The sequence below is a fragment of the Netta rufina genome (assembly GCF_964035555.1).
Source record: "Netta rufina genome assembly, chromosome: 6".
Classification (NCBI taxonomy): domain Eukaryota; kingdom Metazoa; phylum Chordata; class Aves; order Anseriformes; family Anatidae; genus Netta; species Netta rufina.
This window is the reverse complement of record NC_140129.1, coordinates 30,151,525-30,178,587: the sequence shown is the minus strand read 5'-3', so window position 1 is coordinate 30,178,587 and position 27,063 is coordinate 30,151,525. Positions and strand designations below refer to the sequence as shown.

General features: G+C 40.5%; 1 protein-coding gene across 1 annotated transcript in view; it reads left to right on the top strand.

The window, feature by feature from the left end:
* Window positions 1-27,063, top strand: part of MGAT5 (alpha-1,6-mannosylglycoprotein 6-beta-N-acetylglucosaminyltransferase) — a 111,544-nt gene that overhangs the window by 47,326 nt on the left and 37,155 nt on the right. Inside the window, exons 4-5 of the mRNA XM_084289622.1 lie at window positions 13,057-13,133; window positions 14,220-14,309. Coding sequence (XP_084145748.1) covers window positions 13,057-13,133; window positions 14,220-14,309 — 167 coding nt within the window. The remainder of the gene's footprint in view (window positions 1-13,056; window positions 13,134-14,219; window positions 14,310-27,063) is intronic.

Below are 27,063 nucleotides of genomic sequence, written 5' to 3'. Positions count from 1 at the left end.
CCCATACCAATTGTACTCTTAAGTCCACTGATCTTTTATAGTCTCAGAGGAAGACTTTCAGTGGGAACTTGTACACACTGAGGAAAATTATATTCTATGCCAAAATGTATAAGCTACTTTATTCACAGTAAATGTTTCATACTTTTAAATGTTTGTGCATTAGAAAGATGAAACTCGGCATATATTTTTTCACTAAGCCTTATTACTTGAGTTGGTATGAATATGCTCTGCATTTCTACCATATGCACTTGACTGGGTGTTAATTAAAAGAAAACATATGTGTACTGGTTATGAGATAAAAATGTAATTCCCTGCCCTGGCTAATAGCTCTTATGATTTGACACACAGAGATGACCTACCCTGGTACCTTCAGCTTATGCATTTTAAAAAGTCATTTGAAATCATTAGTTTTGTCTTTTGGCATAACTGCATGCTTAAATCTTGCCTACGCTTGGTTTTCCTAGCAAAATAAATACTTGTGTTGAGAGGGTGTTTAAATATGGCAAAAGGGAGCAGATGCAAGCTTTGTTAGGGTCATGCCTTTGACAAGAAGCCTGGGAGAGGGGTTGTGCAAGTGACAACACAGCTACAGCATGCCAGCAGAGTTAGTGTCAGCTGCTCTGTCCCACCAGCATTTGTCCATACCAGGATGTTCAAGCCATCACATGGTGAGAGAAGTCTTCTGTGTCTCATTTGCCACAAAATAAAAGCATGCTCATAGACATGTAGTAAAGCCCTGTGCATGCATTTTATGCTACTGCTTTTCTTGCAGTAATGCTTTTCCCCTTGTATCTCTGGAACTCTTTCCCGTGTCTCTCTGGTTTTGGTTAGACTGAAGACAGATTAGAAACAAGCAACTAAAGAGGTATGGCACTTGCAGGCTAGTGACAGGGTGAACCACATCACTGCCACAAGGAATACAACACAACATCTTAGTCACAGATGGAATTTGAGATAGGACAGGATTGTTACAGGTTCTGAGTTACATATAAAATGAAAAACAGACCTGTATATTTTGCTTTTGTAGTAGGACAAAAGAGAGACCTGATGCTGTTTTCAGTAGATTTGCAGATAATTTGAAGAAGCAAACTCAGGTTGTTGTTTACATGTTGGTAGGCAAAGGACCATTGTTCCTGCTTGACTAGGATACATGACTAATCAGTTCTCAGGGTGGATTAATTTTGTTGTTGGAGTTGGCCAGAGTTGCAGCGTTAGTACTCGCGATCAACTTTTAAGGAGCTGGGTAGTTTTCAATTTGCTGAATCTATCTAGCTTTATGCTGCCTCGGGCTTGATCTGTGGCAAAGAACACTATTTGTCTTATTAGAGCTTCAGGCTTTTGTTTTATTTTGACTCTTGATGCATTAAGTTTAAAATACCTCCCTGAAGCAATTATAGTAAATAGTGATGATGGAAAAAAAACTTTAAGAAACAATATCTTAAGGTTTGATTAATATATTGTGCTGGTGTCTGTTTGGATGACATTACTGCTCAAGTATCTCCAGGCTGGATAGAACCAATGGCTAAAATAGAGCTTGGGACTAACCCGTGTGTATCTGCTGGTTAAAGTGTTTACTAATTGTCCATTTGAAGCCGTGAGTAGAACTCATTTCATTGGAGGCATTTCCCAATGGAAATGAAAAGTTTGTTTCTACTTCTGTCTTCATAGTAGTCTTCTGACAGTAACAGACTCTAGAAGCCATACAGTTATTGCTTTGAGGTCAAATGTAAGTATATTCTGTTAGCAGTGAGTTGTTCAGAAAATAAGCTGGGTAAGTAAATATTGTGATTACAATACCAGCCACAGTGGTGGTTTTTTCTGTTGTGATTCAAGTGTGTCCTTTTTTCTTGTTATAGAGCAACTGAGATAATCTGCAAATTGTTGTAGAGGAGGGATTTTGTTACCAATGGTTTGTCAGTTTATTGAAACTGAAACATGTATGCATACAAATACATGTGGTATTTCCATTGCTTTCTTTGTAAGAGCTTATTCAGCTCTTAGCTGATGAAGTGATCACAAAATGCAGACACGATAGGATTACTGTTTCTATCAGCTGTAATATTTTAATGCTGACTTGAGAGGAATGATGTTACTTACTGCTAGTAATTTAAACTCTTTCCATGTGGACAACTATGCTAGGATGTTCCATAAATAATAAACTTGTGTTTAATATTACTATTAATATTTTTAAAAGAGCACTTGAATTTGTTTTTGCAATTATTTTTTTTTACCTCTGGAGTAAAATAAGCATTTAAAGCCTCATTCATCAGCGTAACAGTGCAGACTTCTACCAGACTATCCTAGAAGTGTGCTGCTTCCAGTAGAGCTACTTGATGAATTTAGGATTTTTGTCACAATACTCTAAAACCTATAATCTGCGTAACCGTGCTCCTTTATCTATGGTAAGGCTTCCTGAAATAAATGAAGCTTCATGCTCGCTTAAGCTGCACCATAATATCTATTCAGTGACTGTAAAATCTTACTTTTGTCCTCCCCGACCTTTTACAAAGTTTTCTATGTGCTATGTACTATCTGCTTAGCTACAGGAGATAAAATAGGATGTAATAGAAAGACAAGAAGCTGATTACATTGTAAATGTTTGTCTGTTTTCATTGCTGATTATTACTAGTCACAAGCTCAAGAACAAACATTTTTTTTCTTATAAATTGAAACCTGACTACCATGGCAGACTAGACTTGTCAGTCTGAGCACCTTGAGATTTTTTGTTACATATTTTACATAATGCTAATGCTTTCATGAAGGAAACAAAAAAGGGTACTTTTTACCCATATACTAGGAAGAACAAAAAAATGATTAGTCAACATTTCTTCTCTCAAAGTCTGCCTGTAAGTGGAATCTCTTTATCAGTTACGTTGCTGTAAACAGACAACTGTTGTAAAAACAGTATCTATGTGCTACAGGTAGTGGATGGTAATAATGAAGGAATCCTGGTTTATTTCCAGAGTCCAATTACTAGAATAAATCCAGTTTGGTTTTATTATTTTTTTCCGGCTGTAATAAACAGAGCCGGTGTGTGGTTGTGGCTCAGATTTACGGATTGCAAAATTCCCTTTTGTGAGATACAAACACTGACACTCGGACCAGATCAGGATTTCTCGTTTTTTGATTTTTCACATCTACTGACATTATATGAACAACCAGAATAATAGGGTAGAAGATAATATTTACCATATTAAAACGGATGGGTGTTTTCCCCCTGTTCATATGTACGTTGTTTTTTAGCTCGGATGGGAATTTGTGTCTGACTATGCAAGTAATCCAGGTAGTAAAGTTAATGTGTTCTGAGAAATGGCTGGCTGTTACACTTGCTGAACAAGTGGTTGAGAAATCAATTTGTTAAGAAAATGCTGATGTGTTTTTCAATGAGCTGAGGTCGGGATATTTAGTTTTGCCCAGTACACATGTTGATGGTAAAATATCTGCTGGTCCAGGAAAGCTCTTATGTATAATTAATGAACTTGCAAGGATACTTCTTCTAATGCACTACACATAAGCTAACACCACCTTTAGTTACTGCATTCCCTTGATACTGAATCTATCATCTGTCCTTCTAAGGAAGAAAAATAATAACCTGTTATGTACTTTTTGATGTTTTCAAATTCTTTTTGTGGATATACATATCCAGACCTGGAGAGTGGTCATTGTAGCTGCCTGAACAGACCTGCTGTGTGTTTGTTGGTGGGCAGCAGGTGCCTCTAACTCTGTCAGTGTTGAGAAAGGGATGCGTGACCTTCACAGCCTTATATAGAAACAAATGAAATGAGGAAAGACCTAATAATCAGTTTTGTAGCTGCTTTGAAAACAACTAACTACTGGTTGTCATCAGAAAGGCATTTAAAGGGCTACCGAAGGTCATCTTAAACTTCTGTCAGTAACTTCTGTAGGTTATCTTGATAAGTAAAACGAAAAAGATGAAGACAGTGTGAGGAAAAGAACATACGTGGGAGACTACCTGGATATCCAAGTTTAAAACTGCCAAGCCCCACAGCACAATGTCCAACAAACAGAATGGAGTCTGCCCTTGGAAAGCGTGAGCAATGAGCACCGAGTCTCGGGATGTCCAGATGGGTGTTGAGCTGGGCGGTTTTACAACCAGGGGCATTGTGTAATAAAGGAATGAGCAATGCCTAATGTGAAAGAGCCTGTCAGTGAAGGAAAAAGGAGGCACCAGCCTGGGAAATAGCAGAACTGCTTGGCAGATTTGACGAATGATCTGTCTTTATTTTAGGATTAACAACACAGCCAGAAGTTGAATTAAGTCTGGCTAAACAGCACCCATCATGGCTATTTTGCTCTTGTAACAGCCTAATAGAAATGTTTGTGGCTTCCTAAAAACAGTTTTCATCAATTCTTCAGCCTGTGCTTTGACCACAGTAGCATGAACAAGCAATTTCTGTGATGGATATTACTTGGTACGGAGCCCATGACTTTTTCTTTCAGTGGGGTAGCCTCCTCGTTATCATAATGAAACCTACGACACGCTGCTATTGGGAGATTACCTAACATAAGTAAAATGTATTCTTTGAACAATATTTATAATTGTACTTTTGGGCAGAGGTGCAGAAATCGTAGGAACATGACTCAGTGTTTGAAATTTAGAGGCTGTGTCAAATTAATTATTCATTACTTTCCAAAAGTCTCTTTATCAGTTGTGCTTCTTGTTTGGCAAGCCATGGAGAAATGTAGCTTTTTTTCTGTTGTTCTACCTCTGGCTGTCAAGCCAGCTGTACAACTGAGACAGCAGTGGTGAAATCTGCAGCAGAAGATATTAGAGTGGTGTGCACAGTTCTTGGCACATTAAATGATCTGAAGAAAATCCATCTGGATTACGCTCGTTCATGATAAGAAGGTGATAACAGCTGGTAGGAGGAAATGTTGAGGATTTAGCAAGGGCTGGAGCTCGGCTGATCTGAAGTAGGTAAATTCAAAGTTGTCTTGGATTCATTTTTCAGTTCACATTTAGAAACCAGAAATGTCTTTCTTCTCAGACTCTCAGACAAATTACATTGTTGATTTGGATATAGAAATGTACAGTGTGTTCGCATCCGTGTTTTGTTTAGGTTTAGTGTTTGTGTAGTGTTGCTACACCTGGGTTCTTCCTCTGAATTTGGTTTTGCAGAATCATTCAGTGAGAAGCGTAAGAGCAAAAGCTTCTCTTTTTGTTTGGCTTGCATGAAAGGATAGTGAAGTGCAAGATTTGTGTCACAAATATCTTTAATCCTAATCCCAAAGGAGTTGAGGTTGGGACCTCTGCTAGAGAATGAGATGGGGTGAGCTGATGCACTACATAGGCGAAGTTGAAAAGCAGAGCCATGAAGTCCCTTGGATAGCTTGAGTAGGAGGGTAGGTGCTCCTTTTTTCTCCCTCTTAAGATCCATGAGTAAAACTATAACCATGCGTTCTTTTCTCCCCTCCTCAAAAGCATCAAACAAGCTTGTTGATTTGATACCGACAATTTTCAACTGCTTCTCCAGAACCTCCATTTGCTTTATGAAACAGTAAGTTAATAGTGATGCTTACAAGGCTTCATCTGACTGGTTTCAGATGCAATGAAGTCCTTTTTTTCCTTCTCTCTCCCCCCTCTGTTTTCATGTGTCCAAATTTTATTTGATGAAAAGCTTTTAAGAGTTCTGGTAGTGATTTTCTCTGGCTTTGTGGGAAGTGGTATATTCTCATATACATAATAACATATTTATCTACACCTGGGGTGCAAAGCAGATAAGAGTTTTTGTCAGTCTTAGAACGGGATGCTCCGAGCCACTGCCAATCAAAACACACTAGGCCAACCTTAAATTACTGGTTTTAAGATAAAAATGGGAGAATGGGAAACCGTGGCACCTTCAGGCAGGGCTTCTCTACAGCACAGCTTCTTTTGCAGCTGAATTGTTGGATCCTTGTAACAGGCACAAGATCAGTTTCATTTAGGCAGTTTGGCTTTTAACACCAGGGCTTTTCTAAGATAAAGCATTTATTTGTTTGCTGGTTGTGTGGAACAGTGTTCTGCTAAGCGTATTTCGTCCGATAGGACAATCTCCTTGAACAAAAATGAACAAAGAGCGTATCCTGTTTTCTTTAAGTTTTTATTTTTTGATAAGCAGGGCATGTGGGTTTTGTGTTGCGGGTTGTTTATTTTTTTGGTTGGTTGGGCTTTTCTTGTTTATTTTTGCCTGAAATCTCACTGTGTACTTCAGGCAGCCATGGGAAAAATTTGATTCAAGTAAATTGAAGGAAACTTTCAGTACCTTATTCTTCAAACCACTGCTAAACAATAGTGGTATTAATTATGAATATAGCTGTTACAAACATTTTTTTTTGTCAAAATGTTGATTTTAAAGTAAGGGCGAAGGTGCTCTGAGGCCATTACCTTCACTGTATTTCAGTGCGTGTTCAGTAAAACAAATTGCGGTAAGTGTCACAGTCTTAACGTTTCAGATGGTATAATTGCACAGAAAAGTGTACCAGCGTGGTTGTTAGCAGTGTTATTTGCATTGAAAAATGTGACTTTGGAAGATTTTTTGTGCCTTTGGTCTCATAAAAACGAGAAAATGATGGTCTGTGTTCAAATTCCCCCCTTGCACATAGGTGACACTTGGAGGACTCCTTCCGAGCCTGAGCCCAGTTCAGTACCAGCGTGCTGTACGTAGCCCTGCTCAGGGAGGGAGAAACTCCTGGTGTATCTGTTCTTAGCTTCCACAGCATTTTGAGCTTATGTATTAGCATGTTCTGGTGTATAGGCTGAGTTCTCTTTAAAGATGTGAAGGCTAAAGTTGTTCAAGTCACTCATTTGGATGCAGACTTCAGTATTTACTTGTCATCTAAAAGATGATGCGTGGATGCCTGTCAGCTAGCTGGCATCACCCGTGAATATGTAGCAAGGCAGACTGACAAGTCAGTTCTGGCAATGCTGCGAGCAGGCATTTTTATTTAATGTTGCTATGGTGAGAAGAACATTTGGCTTTGTATTTCCATGTACTTCTTCCTGCAGAGTTTGGGGTGACATGATGAAGACTTTGAGGTGGGAAGGAAGGCTCGGGTAACTTTGTGAGAAGTTGGTTTGTTTCCATGGCTCTTTTCAAAGAACTTTGTTACGTGCAGGACAGACCTGTTGGTTTAACAGGCTGCGATGATGGTTTATCCCATAATGCTGTGCTTGCAGAGACAAACTTGATAAAAAGCTAAGTATTGTGTATTATTGTGAATTTCCAAAGCTGTCCTCCTGTCTTCAGAAGACTACAGTAGGTTTTTCTTCAGTTACAGTAGTACATATGGTATTAGCTATGGCCATGCCTTAAAAACAAACTAGTCCTCACAAAACATCTGTGAGTACTGGATGCAATAGGATGTGGGCTCCGCTGATACCAGGAGTCAAGATTACAGCTTGCTCAGGGCAACACTTTGATTAGTATTTATTGTGCCTTCTCTGTTGTATTCTTCTCCACACTGTGTATAATAGCGAGTGCTTTTTCCCATTTTCCTGTCAGTTTGCCTCCTGCAAAGGCAGTAGCTTGGAGCTGAGGAGAGCTGTGTTTTCAAGCCTCGCTGTTCCAGCTCAGCATAATGACCGTGCAGAAGACCACACGTGAATATTTTCCACTGCAGTGCTAAGCTGTATTAGTAATGCTGAAAGGGGCTGTTAGTGGTCCCCTGGGCTGCATTCTGATTAACCACTTGACTACTACTTGAATTCTCCTAACATCGCATTGATTTCAGTAGCATTAATGGAACACAGCAGCACAGCTGGTGTGAGGATGGACTAGCAGTCGAAAAGTTAATTTTCTCTAAATCATACCAATGCTTTGCTCCCAAAGTTTCTGAAATGTTAGTAGAAAGCGGTTTGTGCTTTGCATTTACAATCGTGTAACCTCTAGTTTGTTTCTTTGAAAGTGTCGATAGTGCTTTCAGCTCACACTGCAAATTCTCTCTTTAAAGAAACCTTCCCAGCTGGAGAAGAAAAATGTGAATTAACTTGAGAATGTGTTAATTAGTAGGAGAAGGGAAGGGAAGGGAGTTCTTACACAAATGAAAATTGCCTTAACTAGAGTATTGCATCTAACCTTGGATTCCAGATTTCAGAACAGAAATAGAAGCAGAAAGATTCCATAAAGCAAGAATAGTACATTTATTTAATGATCAAAACCAGAAAGAGAGCAGGTAGAGAGAAAATTGGTGAATAGACTGATCAGATGATTACTCCGTCCTTTTAATATTAAGGAGGTTTCTGCTTTTATGAGATAGGAAACACTGAGTTGAGCTATTATTTGTGCTCTACATCATCACAAGGTACTCTAATATGCTTCTTCACGCTAGTCTGAAAATGGCCTTGATGTTCCAAAGAGTATAAACTTGACGGCATCTAAATTCTTAGGGTATTTCTGCTCTTGTAAGAACAAAGAGTTGGTCCTTACCCAGCTAGATATGCCACCAGTGTCACAGTTTGCAGTTCAATGGTGTTGGGGCTTCTTGATTTGCTTTAACCAAGAGTGCTATTTTAGAACTTCGTTAGGTATTCCGTTTGTCATAAAACAACAATCATTATTAAATAACTATGCTATTGCATCTTTTTTCTATTACTATTATTCAGCTTGCTGTCTTTGCAGATTATTTCTAGGCTTCAAAACCATACTGAGAAAAACAAGCAATTTTTGAGTGTATCACAAAGCACGTTATTAAAGTACTTATTTATTGTAAGGGTATTTATTATTATAAGACGTGCATAGCAAAGGGACAAAGTATGTATGCAGTACTTACTAAGCCTTATTTTTACTGTTTTGTTAGTGAGTAACTAGAGAGCAAACAAAAAATGAATGCCTCATCACAGATTATTCTTTGAGCCACACAGCTCGCTCTTGAGATTTTAAAGCTTCCCTAAAACAAACAAAACCCCTGATACGGAGTTGGATTGCATGAGCATTAAAGACCTGTACCTGCAAAGTGGCGTTTCAAGAGTTCAGTGTCAAAGGCAGGTGACTGGAACCAATCTGTCCTTAGCTGTACACAGCAACAAAGGAGAAGCATCCTTTGCAGAGCAAGGTCAGGTGGCTCAGCTTCAAGCTGCCACGTCATTCATGCTAATGCGCCAGACTTTGCACTGAAATAACTGCGAGTTGTTCACAAGTTCAGTTCTGCCTGCTGTGCACTAGCGATCTCTGATGCAGAGCTGGTAGTCTTCAAACAGCCCCAGACGTTGGTGAAGTGAACATATGGCTGCTTTCCGAGTGCCGAGATGGAGTTTTAGTTACATATCCAATGGCCCAGGACCGCACAAACGAAGCACTGCATTAAAAAAGCCTCTGTGCTCTTAGGTTTATTATGTGCTCACATCCAAGTTTTCAATATATCGGTGTAATAACGTATTAGGTAAATGTTTAATCTGTGCATCATAGCAATCAAGAGGATATAAGTTGTGCTTGACGTGAAAAACACTTGGGTGTCTGTAGAATGGAAACTGGCATCATGGACTTAACTTAAGAGGAAAAAAGTGTGCTATCTGGTGTTCTGTGCTGACTTGACAGTTTGCATTTTTAACTGTTGGCATAAAGTTCTAAGTTTTGGCTGGAAAAATATCTCAGAACTCATATTTTACTTGCTATAAATCCTAATTAAGAATAAAAATCTGTGTGGTTTCTTATACTATTTTCTCACGAAAGCAGCATTAAAAATGTCTGGCTTTATGATGTATTTTGGGTTTGGGGCTTTTTCATCATCTTCCCACCAGGAAGAAGCTCTGTGCTCTTGACTTGTATTTTGAACTCGCTTTTTCACACTGCAAGACCAAGATTGGTGTAGGTCAGCATCCCCAGGTTTCCATTTGCTTCACGTGCTCTTTGTAAGCCATATAAAAGGGTACATTGCTAGTGTCTGTCTGAGGTGGTCACAGCTGTCTGCGGGATACGTATGATTTGTTCACCTCTGGATTTCTGATGAAGGGGAGCGTGCTCTGTGCTAGCATGGATGGTGGCAGCCTCGGAACAAAACAGCATGAGCTGCTTTGGCAGCACAGGCACATTGTGAGTTAGACGTGCACGAGGAAATGCTGTCCAGCCCATGCTTCCTCCGCTGCTGCAGCTGCACAGCAGGGTGTGATGAGGGCAACCTGGGCTGTTAATCTGTAGCTATCAGCTCATAGTTAGAGGCTGGCCACTGTGCCCTTGACTTTCAGTATTTTACAAGGCTGTTTTCTTTGTCTATAGTTCACAGCAGCTAATGCAGTAAGGGTGTGGAAAGGAGCCTTTCTGCTGCCCAGAAAGGAGCATGTTCCTTACACCTAGCTGGCAGCGAGCTGGTTGAAATGTAATTCTTCATGCAGGCTCTGATTGAGGACGAAGGAGAAGTGGGGAAGGATGGTTCTCAGTCTAGAACTCGCACTGACTGTGGCTAAGATGGAAGCGTACTGCTTCAGGGCAAGCTCAGATCCACCACCGCTTTTCACAAGTGAACTCAGACTTCTGCATTTATTTCTCACACTAATGTATGGAGACCAGTATGTTCAAGAAAGGCATTAACATGCTCACCTATAAAAACACTTGAGTGCAGAGACTGTTTATGCATGCCAAAAGTGAACTATCTAGACTACAAATGCGTATGTACCTAGAGAGTCCATTCTCTCTATCTTGTGTTTTTTCTCCTTCCTCCCATTCTCAGGAGTGTCACAAGATACCAATGCAAATCTAATATGGTGTGACAGACTTGGCACACTAAAAGGTTTTGCTCAAAAATAAAGCATTATAGTTGTATTTCTTTAAGCACAGGGTAGTAAATAGCCTTTAGAAGAAGAGATGGTTTGTTGCCTAGACATTAAGTATTTTCAACCCTGAGTTCAGTACAATGTTGAAAGTTGAATTTTTCCTGCAGTTGAATTATATTTCTGATATGATATCATAGATTTAAAGTGTCTTTTATGTTTAGGGAAGATCTGGATTTAACATGTCTTATAAAAAGCTCAGTACTTATTTTGTATTCAGGCTTACGAGTTCCTAATTTAGTAATGGATAGCATATCTAGCATAGAATATATTTGATTTCTTGAAATTCTCACAGAATTAGTTGACAAGTGAGGAGAGAACTTAGCTACCACCCAGATCTTAGATCTTTGTGAAACTGCTCAGAATACCAACTACTTCCCTCAAACTGCTACAGACAAGACCTGAATACTGGTGTGATGGATTACTTTGTATTTATGCAACACCGTTCTTTTGCAGTACTGGAATTTTAATTTTCAGAATGCCTTTAAAGATTTATTCTGTAATTGTTCCTTATTACAAAGGATATGAATTGTTAAAACTAGAACAGTCCTTTTGCAAGAGGAAATCTTCTGTAAACACAAATAAATAAACCTCAATACTGTTTTATTTTGCCTGAAAGGGAAAAAAAGTAAGGGCCAGACTTTAGACCACAAACTAATGTTTAGCTAATGGCATTATACTAATTATCAATAATCACCACAGTTTTATCCACGCCTCTTTTTGTTTTAGGGTGTGTATTATTTGATCTCGAGCACTTTTAGTACAATACAGGTGGGAGGTCTGACTCCTGAACTGAGTACAGCAGAAAGTCTCAGTGTTATTTACCTTTACTGAGGCAAAGTAGAACATGCGTCCAAGCTCTTGACACCTGTCTGCGTGCTCTGTGTGTTCCTTCTTTGGGCAGAAATCAGAGCCGTAGATGTCAGCAGTCTGGTCTGCAAGAATCCTGTATGGATAGCAACATCGGAGTATTTTGAAAGCACTTATTGATTTGAAATTATAAAGTCATCTGAAAAACTGCTTAGCTCCAGCGTTGTTGTCGGTGGCGGTACAGCTCGGTTTGTCAAATTGCTGCTGCTGCTGAGACTGCCAAATACATCTTCTTCCAGGCATAATTCTTCTTTCCCCATCCAATCCATTTTGTAACACTTCACTTGCATTTCAAGCTTTATCTTTAAAATAAACTATTTCAAAAAAAACTAAATAAAACGCAAAATATTCAGATAAATCAGGAAAAAGCTTTTTTTATTATACAGCAAAACCACAAGTACCCTAGCTTTTTTTCCATGGATTTTGGCCATACTCTATCCTAATGCTGCAGCCTTTTTTATTTTTTTAACTGAGATTTCTAATTAGCATATTCAGGGTGAGGTTGTGCAATATAACTACAAAAATGCCATGGTGTGAAGTGTTCCTATGTTGATGGATGGTTGGCTTTAATGATCTTGGTTCTAGTCCATGGGAAAAGCCAGAAATGATGCAGGTGTAATTTAGATAACTCCGGGAGGAACTAGCTAAATTAAAAAACTTATCCTCCGCTGACTCTGGTGAGAATCTCTCCACCACATTAATCATTTTTCTTTCCTCAAAGGCCTGTGTTAGTGGGTTCTTAGTAGAAAGTCCCATCCTGGAACTGGTGTGATAATGTCTTTAAATACTGCTCATTTTTCCTTGGTTTATGGTCTAAAAGAGTTGATCTGTCATATTCTTTAACATGCTGCAAAAACTGAGAATTACAAGGTATTAAAATAGTTAAATGTATGTGCATTAGGAGACCATAATATTTTTTATGTTGCAGTGTTAGTTGTAAATTTAGATCATATCACAGTATTTAATTGGGTCAAGTATCTGGTGCCAAGCCTGCTGATCGAGTATTTTATGAAATGATAACAGAATCGGAAAAATCTTGAGTTCACGTCTAGAGTAATGTACACCTTACAAGTGTTTGGCAATTATAAACAAATTATTGCAGTTTAGTAGCTTTAAGCATGCTTTCATTAGGAAGCTGTTTTGATTTTTATTATTTTCAGTATGGGTTAGCTTAATTTTTATTTAAGTCTTCATAGATTGCGTTGTATAATTCAGCGCTTACTGCAAGTCAAAGTTGAAAGCTATGTAACCTTTTTCTATAATCAAAAAAGAGCACACTGAGTTTTAATGATATAACAAATGTTACACAGTGGGACTCTTCAGTCAGTCTGGATGTGGATTCATAAAAATAAAAGGAAGGATTCATTAGGCTATCTGTCAGAACTGTAAAACAAAATTCAGTTATGGTCTCTGTTTCTCTTTAGATCTCATAAATGGAGCCCAAGAACAGTGTGAATTGCCTCCTATGGATGGTTTTCCTCACTGTGAAGGGAAAATAAAGGTAACTGTGAACTGTTCTTAATCTTATTATGTGTGTTTTGTTAAAACCTGAACGTATGTTGCAAGAAGTCACTATTCAGTGTTGTAATACAAGAGCAACTGGGTCAAAAAAGAGGGTATTTAGGAGCAGGTGTCACTACAAAACTCACCTTACCCTTTAATACTCCTGCAGAGAAACAAAGGGTCATCCTATTAAGAAAGACATAAAATGCCATGTTATATTAAAATGCCACATTATTTAATGAAATTACTCTTTGAATGCTGTTTTGTTATTTAGATACCTTCTCGTTTTTAAAAAGTCCTGTCTGTTTTCTTCCCCCATAGTGAGTCATTGGACATCTCCCCACCCAGGGTTGGGATTTTGTGTGCACCTCACTCCAGCCCTCCCTCTCTTTCAGCAAGATGCTTGTTCATACTTCATATGTATGAACAATTGTTGAGTACTTTCATATGATTATCAAATGCTAGGATTTATTTCTGAAAGTGTAGCTGGCAAAGTGTACATGAAATTTCCTTACCTTTTTTTCTTAAAATAAAATTCTTACACTATAGTATTTAAAATAAATATGATTGTATATAAATTTGTTCTGATCCATTTTGACAAATGGGCTGTGTGGTGGCTATGAAATACATCATTTCTATGTTAAAATAAGAAGTTAAATGAATTATTTACTTCTGCAGAATTGGTATGTTCTTGGCAGAGTCAGATTACTGTCTTGGTAACTAAAATGACCAGTTAATTTGCAGAGCGTGTGTAACGGCGCAATGAAAGTCAGTTCCAGCCACACCCATGTGTATGAATCCTGATTATATTCTCCTTTTGGTATTTGCCTCTGCTTGCCTTGCTTACAGTTTGTGCAAACTGTACCCACGCCTTATATGTAGTTCCTTCCCCACTGTAGTTGAATGCCGAGATGCAGTCTGCTGCAAAATATTCATAGAACTCTTTCAGTTATTTGTGGTTTTTATCAGTTTGGATATAGTGGCTTGCAGCTTTCCTTTGTTATTCGTGACTTCAGTATGAAATGGTATGTTTCAGAGAGATTCTGTGAGGCTTAAACATAACCCTGTTCTTGTTCTGTTTCAGTGGATGAAAGATATGTGGCGATCGGATCCCTGTTATGCAAGTTATGGTGTAGATGGGTCCACGTGCTCCTTTTTTATTTACCTCAGTGAGGTCAGTAATCTTTTTATCTGCATAAGGGGAATATCATAGTGCCTCATTAGCTTTTGGTAACTGTTTGTAAACATTTTTCAAAACAAATAGCTTTCTTCAGAAAAATTCTAGAAAGGAAAACAATAAAACAGATTTTTGGAGAAGTGTTTTGCTATTTTTCTTCAGTCTACCAGGTGTTTCTAGCATTGGAGAATTCAAATGTTTGTAATTGAAGTGATGTAAACAGCAACTGCTCAGTGAGTCCACACAAGATACCCTATAAAACTGAAGTGTGAAGTTCAGTCATAGATCCTTGCCTCTGAATGCTTGATGTTGTCTTCTATGTAGTTCCTAAGGTAGCAGTAGATAGGAATTTTAGGGGGAGGTGTTTGGAGTGTGAAATTTAGAAAGTGGTATGCGGTAGTACATCCTCCTAGGAAGCATGGTCACTTCCTGCTTAAAGCCCAGTTTTGCACACAGCTGAATAAGGTGCTTGCCCTGGTGTTTTTGTAGGTTGTTTTTTTTTTCCATGGATCTTTCATTTCCTGAGCAATGCTTGTTTTCCAAGAAGAAATTATGGCAAACAAGACTCACTGTGACCTCTGTCACTAGTTGGTGGTGTGTATGCCAGAAATAGTCAAATGTATTTGATGACTTGACCCCTTTCTTAATAGTAAAATTCTGATTATTTACGGCAATTGACTTGGGTAGAAGTTTTGATGCCTAGTGGCTTCCCAGTTGTACAGAACTGAGAGAGCCAGTGCGGTTACAGAACTGTGAACTGATTTTAATTACACAGTTTCTGCAGGATTCCAGGAGGAAGGGCTGGGTTTTTAAATTCTGTATCAGAGATGAAAACAGTAAGTCTGTTATATGAGTAACTCAGTTATAATGAAAGCAGATTCTGTTCAGTTACTCAGCTTGCTGTAGCTGAACTTTTCAGGGCACTGCTTTAGGCAGCATTAGTAGTTAAATGCGTGTCCAAAACACACATCTGAAGAAATAAAAAATGCTGGGTTTTATCACAAATTTGACTCACTACATTGCTAGCACTTAGTGTTGATTTATTTATGGGCTATAAAGCTGGTGTAGGAAAAGATCCAGTATGACTGTGTTATTTATCCTGTTATTTTTCAAAAAAGCTGAAGGTACGGTTTCGTAATCATCTGAAGCTGATCGAAGTTTCTACTAAAAGATTGTTGTAGCCTTAGTGGATTTCTATTAGTGCAGTAGTATATCGTCAGCCAGCTGGTGCTTCATGTCTCTAATGCAAATGTATCTTAAAAATGAGAATACCTGTCAACTGAATGTGAGAATCTGGTATTCTTAAATGACAAATTTATTATTTTGTGTTCCTGTTGAGTCACAGTATTTTCTGTGACAAACTTCTGTTTGATCATCAGCTTTGAAATCTAAGTTGATGCTGTTAGTTTTTTCATAAGTGATCTTTCAGCTCATCCCTGTGACAAAATGTGAGTAGCTCTTGCTCCTGATGTCGTATATTTCAGAATGCAGATGTACCTCGTGGTTATACAGATAACCGCTTCTTATGTGCATCAGTTACAGTACTGTGTTCTCCCACTCTAAAACAATGTGCCTCAGCTTGCCAGGAAGGCTGTTTGTGAAATACTCCTGTGTTGACAAAAACAACTTTCTTTTGCCTTCGAGAAGGGGATCCATTTTTAAAGTGTAGTGATATGTAAAGAATGTTAAGTACAGAATCTTTTTATAAAATAACTTTTGAGAATTTTTCATAGAATCATAGAATCATAGAATATCCTGAGTTGGAAGGGACCCTTAAGGATCATCAAGTCCAACTCTTGACACCGCACAGGTCTACCCAAAAGTTCAGACCATGTGACTAAGTGCACAGTCCAATCTCTTCTTAAATTCAGCCAGGCTCGGTGCAGTGACCACTTCCCTGGGGAGCCTGTTCCAGTGTGCAACCACCCTCTCTGTGAAGAACCCCCTCCTGACGTCCAGCCTAAATTTCCCCTGCCTCAGCTTAACCCCGTTCCCGCGGGTCCTGTCACTGGTGTTAATGGAGAAAAGGTCTCCTGCCTCTCGACACCCCCTTACGAGGAAGTTGTAGACTGTGATGAGGTCTCCCCTCAGTCTCCTCTTCTCCAGGCTGAACAGGCCCAGTGACCTCAGCCGTTCCTCGTACGTCTTCCCCTCCAGGCCTTTCACCATCTTCGTAGCCCTCCTCTGGACACTTTCCAACAGTTTCATGTCCTTTTTATACTGTGGTGCCCAGAACTGCACACAGTACTCGAGGTGAGGCCGCACCAGCGCAGAGTAGAGCGGGACAATCACCTCCCTTGACCTACTAGCGATGCCATGCTTGATGCACCCCAGGACACGGTTGGCCCTCCTGGCTGCCAGGGCACACTGCTGGCTCATATTCAACTTGCTGTCTACCACGACCCCCAGATCCCTCTCTTCTAGGCTGCTCTCCAGCGTCTCATCGCCCAGTCTGTACATGCAGCCAGGGTTTCCCCGTCCCAGGTGCAGGACCCGGCACTTGCTCTTATTGAACTTCATGCGGTTGGTGATCGCCCAGCTCTCCAACCTGTCCAGATCCCTCTGTAAGGCCTTTACGCCCTCATTTGAGTCCACAACTCCTCCAAGTTTGGTGTCATCAGCAAACTTGCTCAAAATACCCTCTATTCCTACATCCAGATCGTTTATAAAAATATTGAAAAGTACCGGCCCTAAAATGGAGCCTTGAGGGACCCCACTGGTGACCGCCCGCCAGCCTGACGCAGCCCCATTTACCATAACCCTTTGGGCCCTGCCCGTTAGCCAATTGCTCACCCATCGTATGATGTTTTTATTTAGCTGTATGGTGGACATTTTGTCCAGTAGGATCCTATGGGAAACCGTGTCAAAAGCCTTGCTGAAGTCCAAAAAAATCACATCAGCTGGTTTCCCTTGGTCCACCATACGGGTGATCTTATCATAAAAGGAAATCAGGTTAGTTAGGCAGGACCTACCCTTCACAAACCCATGCTGGCTGGGACCAATGACTGCTCTGTCCCCCAGGTGCGCCTCAATAAGTCCGAGAACCAACTTCTCCATGATTTTACCAGGCACTGACGTGAGACTGACAGGCCTGTAATTGCTAGGGTCTTCTTTCTGACCCTTCTTGAAAATTGGCACAACATTTGCCAGCTTCCAGTCTACCGGGACCTCTCCAAATTCCCAGGATCGTTGAAAAATAATTGAAAGAGGTTCCGCGATGACATCCGCCAGCTCTTTCAGCACCCGGGGATGAATCCCATCCGGACCCATGGACTTGTAGGGATCCAGGTGGAGTAGCAAATCCCGCACACGTTCAGGGTCAGTTGGGAGTTTGTCATCCTCACCGTCCCGGTCCTCCAGCTCAGGGCACCCTCGGTCCCGAAGCCCATCATCGGCATTGAAGACAGAGGCAAAGAAGGCGTTAAGCGTCTCTGCTTTGCCTACGTCATCGTCTGTGAGGAGACCTTCCCTATCAAGGAGCGGCCCTATGTATTCTTTAGTTCTCCTTTTTCCATTTACATATCTAAAAAAAACCTTTTTATTTTCTCTCACAGACACAGCCAGCTTCAACTCTAGCTGTGCTTTGGCCACTCGAACTTTCTCCCTACAAACACGAACAGCATCCCTGTATTCTTTCCATGACGCCTGGCCCTCCTTCCAGTAGCGAAACACTCTCTGTTTCCGCCTAATCTCCATTAGAACATTCCTGGTCAGCCACGCCGGCCTCCTTCCCCGCCTGCCTGACTTGCGATATTTTGGAATTGCCTGATCTTGTGCTTCTAGGAGGCATCGCTTAAAGAGTGACCAGCACTGGTGGACATTTTTGTTAGGTTGTTAGGACATTTTTGTTAGGTTCCTTATCAGATACTATTCCTCGTTAGTGAAATGCTATTTAGTGTAGTGTATCTTTATTGAGAACATAACAGTGCATGTAGGAAGATGTCATTGTAGGCACACAATCACTTGGTCCTTCACACACCGATGAAGTTTATGAAGGTGTAGTGCCAGTTGTGGATTCCTACTGGCCCCAACCCTTCTTTCCTCACTTTTTATTGCATGTGGTAGCTAGTCAGCTGCAACAGGTAGGACCTGCAGTCTTGGATCAGGACCACATTGTGTTATACTCATAAACAGTGCCAAGTAGATAGTACCTTCCTCAAATGAACTGCTGAGCCTACAGAAACTAGTATAAGGGCCTTCTGATTTGCACCTGGAACTTGGTTACAGAAGCAGAAGTTGTACTTAAATTATTTTGTTCCGCTAAAGCTTCAAGGCTTTTAGGGAAATTTTGAATCAAACTTTCAGGAGCAGGGAAAAGTTACCACTTAAAACTACTCAAGGCAGAACTGTATTACTTTATAGCATTAAATATTGTATCATTTAGTCAGTAAACATTAAACCTTCTGGATAAAAAAAATATATGAATAAATGACAGTTCAGTTGTTATTCTATGAGTTGTTGACCTTTTGCTTTTAAGTTTACAGCTTACAGTATGAGAAAATTCTTTTTATTTTGCTAGTGGATGAAATGTATGTCGTAATTGTTAAATGGTGTAAGAGGATTCATTCTGCTTGAGTTCTCAGAATACTGTGAAATAAGCTAGTCTATTCGAAATAATTTTTAAATTGCATAAACTGCCTACTGTGTGCATAAGAATGTATCAAATACTTTTACAAATATCATAGTTGTAAGGCCTTTTCCATGTTTCTGTCCTTACAGTCTGCTCTGCTACCTGTAATATTTTGGAAGTTTAGTAGTATTTCTCTTAAAATTTAAGCCAAGGTAACAGATACATTAAAGGAGATGTTTTTCCAGTGTAAGGCTTGTGTCACTTAACAAGAGGGCAAATGGGTGTTTTTTACAAGGGTGCAGGAAGTTGATTTTTTTCTTTAGGAAGAAACGTAGAATTTGGGCAACTTGTTGCCTGATGGAACAAAGGTACAGTTAGCACCGTTGTCTGTGGGTATATTTGGGAACTTCAGACTAAGGCCTTACATATTTTTTGGAAGTTTTGTCCCCATGGCAGAATGTAAAACTAATATTGGTTGAGCATGTTATTAACCTTGAGTTTAAATTTGGCATTCTTAATCCTATGATTAATTCCATGATTAATGCCCAGCAGCAGAGGTTGAAAGCTTAAATGTTTGCGAATGCAAGCATGAAATGAAATTCTAATAACACTACAATGATGTGGATTTATGAGGTGTGTTGGCTGCTAAGGATAACTGGAAATGCTACTGCAAGAGTAATTTGTCAAAGTGGACAGGGATGAAGAGTTGACAGTTTATAGTATGGTTGCACAGCTGAATGATAAATGTGCCTACAGAGCTCTCAAGTAAAAACCGCTGGTTTAAAACATCAAACTCTGTTAGGGTTCTGGCAGGTTATTACTGTTAAGATTTTTTTTTCACTTCAAGGTAACTATCTAGGAATAAAATAGTTGCGTATACATCTTCTGTTTGAAAAGGCAATATTAAATTACGTGTAGAATCACAGAATGGTTGGGGTTGGAAGGGAACTTAAAGCCCATCCAGTTCCATCCCCCTGCCCTGAATAGCGACACCTCCCACCAGCCAAGGCTGCCCAAAGCCCCATCCAGCCTGGTCTTGGATACTGCCAGGGATGGGGCAGCCACAGCTTTTCTGGGCAGCCTGGTCCAGGGCCTCACCACCCTTATAGAGAAGAATTTCTTCCTTATATCTACTCCACTCTTTCAGTTTAAAGTTTCATCGTAGGGGCCCCTGACAAAGAGGCCCTCCCCAGCTTCCCTGTAGCTGCCTTTAGGTACAGGAAGGCTGCTGTAAGGTCTGCCTGGGGACTTCTCCAGGCTGAACAACCCCAATGCCCTCAGCTTGTCTTCATAGGAGAGGTGCAGTAGCCCTTTGATTATCTTTATATGTCTACTTTTGCTCTTAAAATAACTTCTACAATCTAGTGTGACAAGCACATGTGCTCTTTCATACTTTTTCGGGATCTGATTTTATCTTCTAAAGCAATTCTATTAGGATGTTATATGTTTAACTCACCTCTCTCTAGTAAAGTGATTTCAAACCTATAAACAGAGGAGCCCAGAATGTTACTTTTCATTGTGTAATATGGGTCAGAACCACAGAGACACTGTAATTTGCCCATGGTTTATGCAAAGCCTTAAAAACACAGCTAGGAATAAAACTGTCCTACACCCTGGTTATGTTGTCACCGTGTATCTGCAAAACAGAAACAGCACAGTGAAAATCCAAGTTGTCTTTTCTGCAGAGCCTGCACAAATGCAAGTATTAGCAGCTCTGCCTCCTCTGGTTTGCTTTTGACGGCGCTCCCATAGGAGTACAAGTCATCAACAGCGAGCTCAACAGCTCTTCTCCTCTTCTCTTCTGGTGTCTTGGCTGCTTGAGCAGACTGGGAGGCGAGCATGGCAGCAGAGGGAAAGCAAGAAGCTGTCCAAGGCATTCAGGTTTAGTTTCTTTTATTATTTAAAGCTCTATCCTGTACAGACTTGCAGGTAAAGCTGCAAGGATTTTGCACTTCTAACCAGCTGCCTTGCTGGAGGCACCAGGTCACTCCTGGTGGACGATGCACAACCGTGCAGTACTCTAATTGTGCTGGAGCCTTTGAAAGACTGGAGGAGAAACAAATATCCTGAATAGCAAAACCAGACTTGTGTTTTCTGGAAGGAAAGAGCAAGGCAGGGATTAGAAATTGCAAAAGTTGAAAAGGAAGTTAAGCTAACTAAGATTTCTGAATAATTGCAGCATGATATCCTTTTAACTGTGATACAAACTTACCCATTGAGAAGAGGTTTCCCTTCTAACCTTATTTAGTTATGAAAAAAGCCAGTTGGTTAACACTATGTCATTGCCACACTGGTTGATGGTTGGCATTGCTTCTGGTGAGAAATATGTCAGAATGAATTTCTGGACAGTACAAGAACATGCTTCACTGCAAAATGTCAGTTTGCAGCTTATGAATTTAACTTGAGCAAATATCTTCTAAAAAATAAATTTGGCACAGTTTCCCAGCTTAATAACAACAAAAGGTGGAGGGATCTTATTGCTCCTTTCCTTCATTTAGACATTTGTGTCCTCAGAGGACTGCCTGCCACCCAGGAGCAGGACTGCTGCTATGCCTGCTGGTCAGCTGGTGGCTGTGGTGCAAGTTCCTGCAGCCCAGGGAAGCTCTCTCTGTTTTGCTCTTTTGTGCTCCCTTGAGATTTGAGGCAGGAGCTGGGCAGCTATCATGAAGATTCCAGGCTTTGGATCCCAAACTCACCTTTCAGGTGCAAGTGCAGTGTTTGGTGTTCTTTTTCAAAGTGGATCCAACACTTCAAAAGAGTAAAAAGCTGTTTCAGCAACCAGTCTTTGAAACTTCTGTAGCTTTTGTGTTTCCTAGTATACCACTGGAGAGAATTCTTATTTTTAGCTCTCTAGACTTCATAGAACCAACGCTTTTTTTTTTTTTTTTTTTTTACAGTAATATTATTCTTTATGCTGTGAAGGGGTGGAGCAGAACAATACAGACCAAAGGTGATTTTCAATGTGGACTTGTTCCCAGAATGCAGGCTGTAGTCTAAGGCATGTTTTAGTGAAATAGTGAAAACATCTGGTAATTACAGTTATGCAGGTTCCTTAAATCCTTGTGGTTTTGCTAGTTTACTGCAGTTTACTAGCTTCTGTGTGGAAGTCCCATTTCCCCAACTGCTGCTGCATGTGTTAGATAATCTCTAACAATGAGGTGAGTTAGCGATTTCCACTTCTTCAGTGTAACGTAACATTACACCAACTTCCTTAAATACTAAAGCATTACTTAAAAAAAAAAAAAAAAAAAGACTAAAATAGCATTCTTGTCTGAAATGTAAATTAGCAAAAAGCTTGAACTGAACTTCTGCAGTTCCTAAGAAATTGAAATGCTGATGATATTCAGTACTTTGTCCCCAAATCAGCCTGGATTTGGGAGATTGGAGCTCAGCTATCTTTTCTACCTTGGGCACTTTTTTAAAAAAGGATTATTATTTTTCTGTCTTGTTGGAGGATGCCAGTGTAAGAGAGGGATAAAATTGAGCACATGTTACTGAAGCTAGATAAGAGACTGTTTGGGATTGCCCGTGGAAACAAACTCCCAACACTACCTGCATGTGCTTCTCAATTTCACTGAACAAGCTGGCAGTCATCTTACACACCACAGCTTGTGTCCCATCTTCAAAATGATTATGTATCACTGAGCAAATGCTAAACAAAATGTAGATGTTACGGCTTCTGGAGGAGCGGAGAAAGTCACCTTCTCAAAGGTAGCATTTCATTTGTCTCAAATGCCTAAATGGGTTTTCTAAGTGAACATTGAGTTATCTTCTCTGCCTACCTGCGTACTGTCCAATAAATTTCAAGATGCAGTTTTTCACCACGTACTGCAGCGTTGTTTGTTTCCTGCTCTTATTGACAGAAGATTGTTAATAGCAGCACTTCGCCGTGGATTGAATTACACTGAGCAATAACTCCGCTCACCCAAAGTGCAAACGCGCTTTAGTTTCCCTGTAGACGTGCTGCACCTTTCCTTCAGAAGAGTCCAAAATGAAGTTACTGCCAGGTGTTCAGCGAGTATCCTTCAGCTCCTGCTTTGTCCAACTCCCACTAGTGCTCTCTGTGAAAATATAAAGGACCTCCTGAAGTTGGGGATGTGGAGAGCCTCTGGCAGAGTACACTTGCATTCAGTTTGGAAATGCTCAGAGTGGCCTGTGCTACAGACGCTTGCCAGCTTTTTAGGAGTGTAATCAAGGTCCGTGCTCTGTAATATAGCTGAGCACTGCAAGTCTGACATCTCCTCAGTTTCATTGTATTTCCGAGGAAGAATTATTGGAACAGATGAAAGCTGCAAAGCCTCTGAGATACTTTTCTGATTGCCTAGGTTTGTTTGGGGTTTGTTTTGTTCTTTTTTTCATGTTAACTCGATAGTTCAGTTTAAGCAGTTCAGAGCACTTTCCACTAATATCAGGAACTGTGTAGCAATTTGGGGCTTCTAAAGTAGCCTGTAACCCAACCTTACAGAGGTTGGGTTACAACCAATGTACAACCTACATATGCTGTAGACAGCGCTCTGTCTACTGTGATTCAGAACCAGGCAGGAGAGGCTAGGCTTCTCAGGTGGACTTAGTCTCTTGAGCATGATCAAAGGCTACCCAGTGCATTTGATTTGCATTGAATTCAATGCTAGTTACAGGAGGCACAGCTGTTCTTAGTCAGAAATATGACAGGAGAAGATAAATATAGTCTGCTCTGAAAAACAGCTTAGCATTTGTATCACTCATCCAAAAAATGGGCAGTCTTCAAATCTGCACTTGCTGCTTCCCAACAATCTCCTGTAACTGCTGTTCTGGGCTTTATCACATCCTTCCTGCCCAATCATGCAGAACAGCAGAGCACTCAGTTGCTATGGAGAGAAGAAGCTAGAGGAAGAACCGATGCTAACCCAGGGAGAGTAAGGCTGTCCTGGAAAGCACAGAGAGAAGTCCCAGTTCCTTCTTCAGGGATTAGTTTATGTATTTTTTTTTCTTAAATGATCAAGTAAAATGCATAAACAAGTTGAAAGGCAAGATCTGAACAAATACTGCTGCCCTCCTTCCTTTTGTTCAGACTTGTGGCTTTTGGCCATGTGGTTATCTGTAGCTAAACAAACACAAAGCTGCAGTGTTTGTACATTTCTGACAGATTTCATCTAGACACGCTTTAGTGATAAAGTAATCATTTGTCATCATTTCCCATGACAAGGAAAACATCTGTAACAGCAAGCAACAATACCATGTTTGTAACTCCATACTGCAGCCTTATGCACATTCTGTGTAGTCTTGCTATTTATAATCATGTATATGTGTGTATGTATGTGTATCCACATGGATTTTTTCTGTTGTATCTGCCACATGATCATAAAGATTGCTGGCCCAGGACAAGGTACACTTCTGTGCTGTTGCATTTCCTGCACACTTTTTTTCATTAGTTAGGTGGTACAGTCTAAAATTAACCAAGGCAGTATTTTTTTTCATGTCCCACTGCAGCAGCTTCCAGAAGATGTTTTGCAACACAAGTCCTTAATTCAACCCCTTATGTTTCCCCAGCACGTTGCTGTCTCATCCCTCATAGCTTCAACAAAAGCTGATGGGTCCCATAGGAAAACTTCTTCTGGGCACCGTGAGAGCAATGGGAGAGAAGGAAGCTCCAAGCATCAGGTCTTTTCCCTGAGCAGGCATTACTGTTGGTGCTTGGCTATAAGACTAAGGAGATTAAAGGCCTTCACTCAAACCAATCTGAATGGTTTTCATCCACATTTATAGTTGGAGGTTGCTGCTCCAAGAGGTAAAACACAATTTCTGAGAGATCATTTCATAGTCACTGAAATGCGGAAGGATGCTCAGAGCACCTCCCTTTGTTTTCGGAGAAGTTGGCTTGGCAGTGGTTACTGGGCTGAACCTGAGACGAGCAACTGTGGGGCTTGCGCAGAACTGCTGAGCACAGTGACTGTCTGCTCCAGACCGTATTTGGTCACACAAGGCAACCAAGGAAATTACTGAACCCTTTGAGGTTTCATTTTGAGTGAGAGGAATCCTTGTGCTATTCTCTGTGAACCCTGGGCAACCTGTGCCAGTGCCCCACCAACCTTCAAGAACATCTTCCTAATGGCTGATCTAAATCTCCCCTCTTTCAATTCAAAGTCATTACCCTTTGTCCCATCACTACATCCCTGACAAAGAGTCCCTCCCCAGCTTTCCTGGAGGCCCCTGCAGCTACTGGAAGGCTGCTGCCATCCAAAACCATGGCTAACCGGAGGCTTTTTACTTGAAATGCATAGGAAAATACAATCGTTGTGTTTCCTGAGGAAAGCTGCAATTAAAATTTAGCAGCCTGATAGTTCTTGTGTAGGTAACATCACATCAACAGGCTGTTACATTCTGCAGTCGAAGCCTGTCAGTGCTATTGTTTCCCTTTCCAGTAACTTGACAAAGCCTCTCAAGTTTTAGATAACTTGTGTAGTTGCCTAGGCTGAAATCCCTCTCTGCTGCCGAAGAGCATAAATCATTGATCATCTGTTGCTCGCACTGAGCGGGGAAGCAAGAACCTGAAACAGAGAAATCTCTCTGTTCCCCCTGAAAACCTCGTCTTCGTTAGAAGTGTGATATTTCTTGTGTGATAGGCACCTTTATAAGCACAGGTATTACAGCGTGCGTGGGCTTCTCTACTATAGCTTTTCACTTCTGCTTTCTTCATTCTGTGTCTGTGATGGTATCGCCGTGTTCTGAAAGTAACTTCTGAGTAAGCTGCAGTGTGTGTTGAGCCCTGCCGTGGCTCTGATCACCTTCTGATTTTCCTCTCACTTTCTCTTTGAACCACTACATCGTAATTCCAGTTCTTTCTTTAATTGCCTGCAAAATTCACGTTTGTTTTGATCAACACAACAGCATTTTGGCTGTTTTGGTCATCATAATGTTTTCTTCCTGGAGGCGTGTGTGCCTTTGCTGGTTATTGCTCAAAACTACCTGGAATTCACTGCTAGGTTACACCTGGCTTGGTGAGTGTGTCAGTTGTGCTTTGCTTCTCCAACCCCACTTCCCCACGAGTCAGTAGATTAAGCTAATACAGTGATTATCTTCTTTCCCCTCCTCCTGTACATCACATTTTTAGTCTTCAACTTTGCTTTCTGGGTGCTCCTGTTCATTATTACCCCACATCTAACAGCTCTCACTTTGTGAGCCACTGGCTTAGCAAAATGTGCAAATCCTCTCCTTTTTCTGTAAGAGAATGCCTCTGCGTTCTTCCTACTGCATTTACCACTCCTGAAAATAACGAGACAACCAGAATGCTTCGAAGAGTATGTGTTTAAAAATCTTCTGGTGAGCCAAGTTATGTTTTTTTTTGTAGTTGTTTTTTTGTTACTGTTTTCAAACGAAAAGAGGAATTGACTAAACGCCAATATGGAAAAAATGAATGCTAGACCAGTTGTGATATATCCTTGAGTCTACTCCTGCAATGTTCATCCCTGAGCTGAAATGCAGCATTTTGATTTAGGTTAGAAGGAAAATGGAATATTACTAAAAGCACAAAGGTACTGTATTGTTCAGCATGATGCCCCATGGTGCGGGACATCCCTTTGGGCAGCCTGGCCCAGCTGTCCTGGCTGTGTCCCTTCCCAGCCCCTGGCTGGCAGGGCAGCCCCAGGAGCTGAGCAGTCCTTGGCTCTGGGTGAGCCCTGCTCTGCAGCAGCTGAAACACCGCTGTGTTATCACTGCTATTTTCATCAAAAATTCAAAACACAGCACTGGGTGAGCCTCTGTGAAGAAAATTAACTCTGTCCCAGACAAAGCCATGACAGGAGAAGAGAGAAATTGAGACTGCGCACAGTTTTTAATACAACTGTTTTCTAGTAGCGATTCCACAGCTAAAGTTAGGACTGTTAATTGCTACAATTTCTAGTATCCTTCCAGAGCTGGAGATAATGAATAATCAGGTATTTCAAACAAGGTTGTTCATGTCGTGGCTTTCAAACATTGCATTAAGTATGTTGGGTAGATGAATTCATAGCATTCAAATTAAGGCTTTTATATAATTTGTCAAAGAAAACTACGCTCGATACGTTTCTTCTTTTTAATGAGGTTGTGATATTTGTTAATTTATTATTTTCATGTGATTGGTTTTCTAGGCAATCGTTCAGTCTTAAGGTATCAATCTCTAATGCTTCAGGCTTACAGGTCTGTGACTGGAGGGACCCTCCCTTT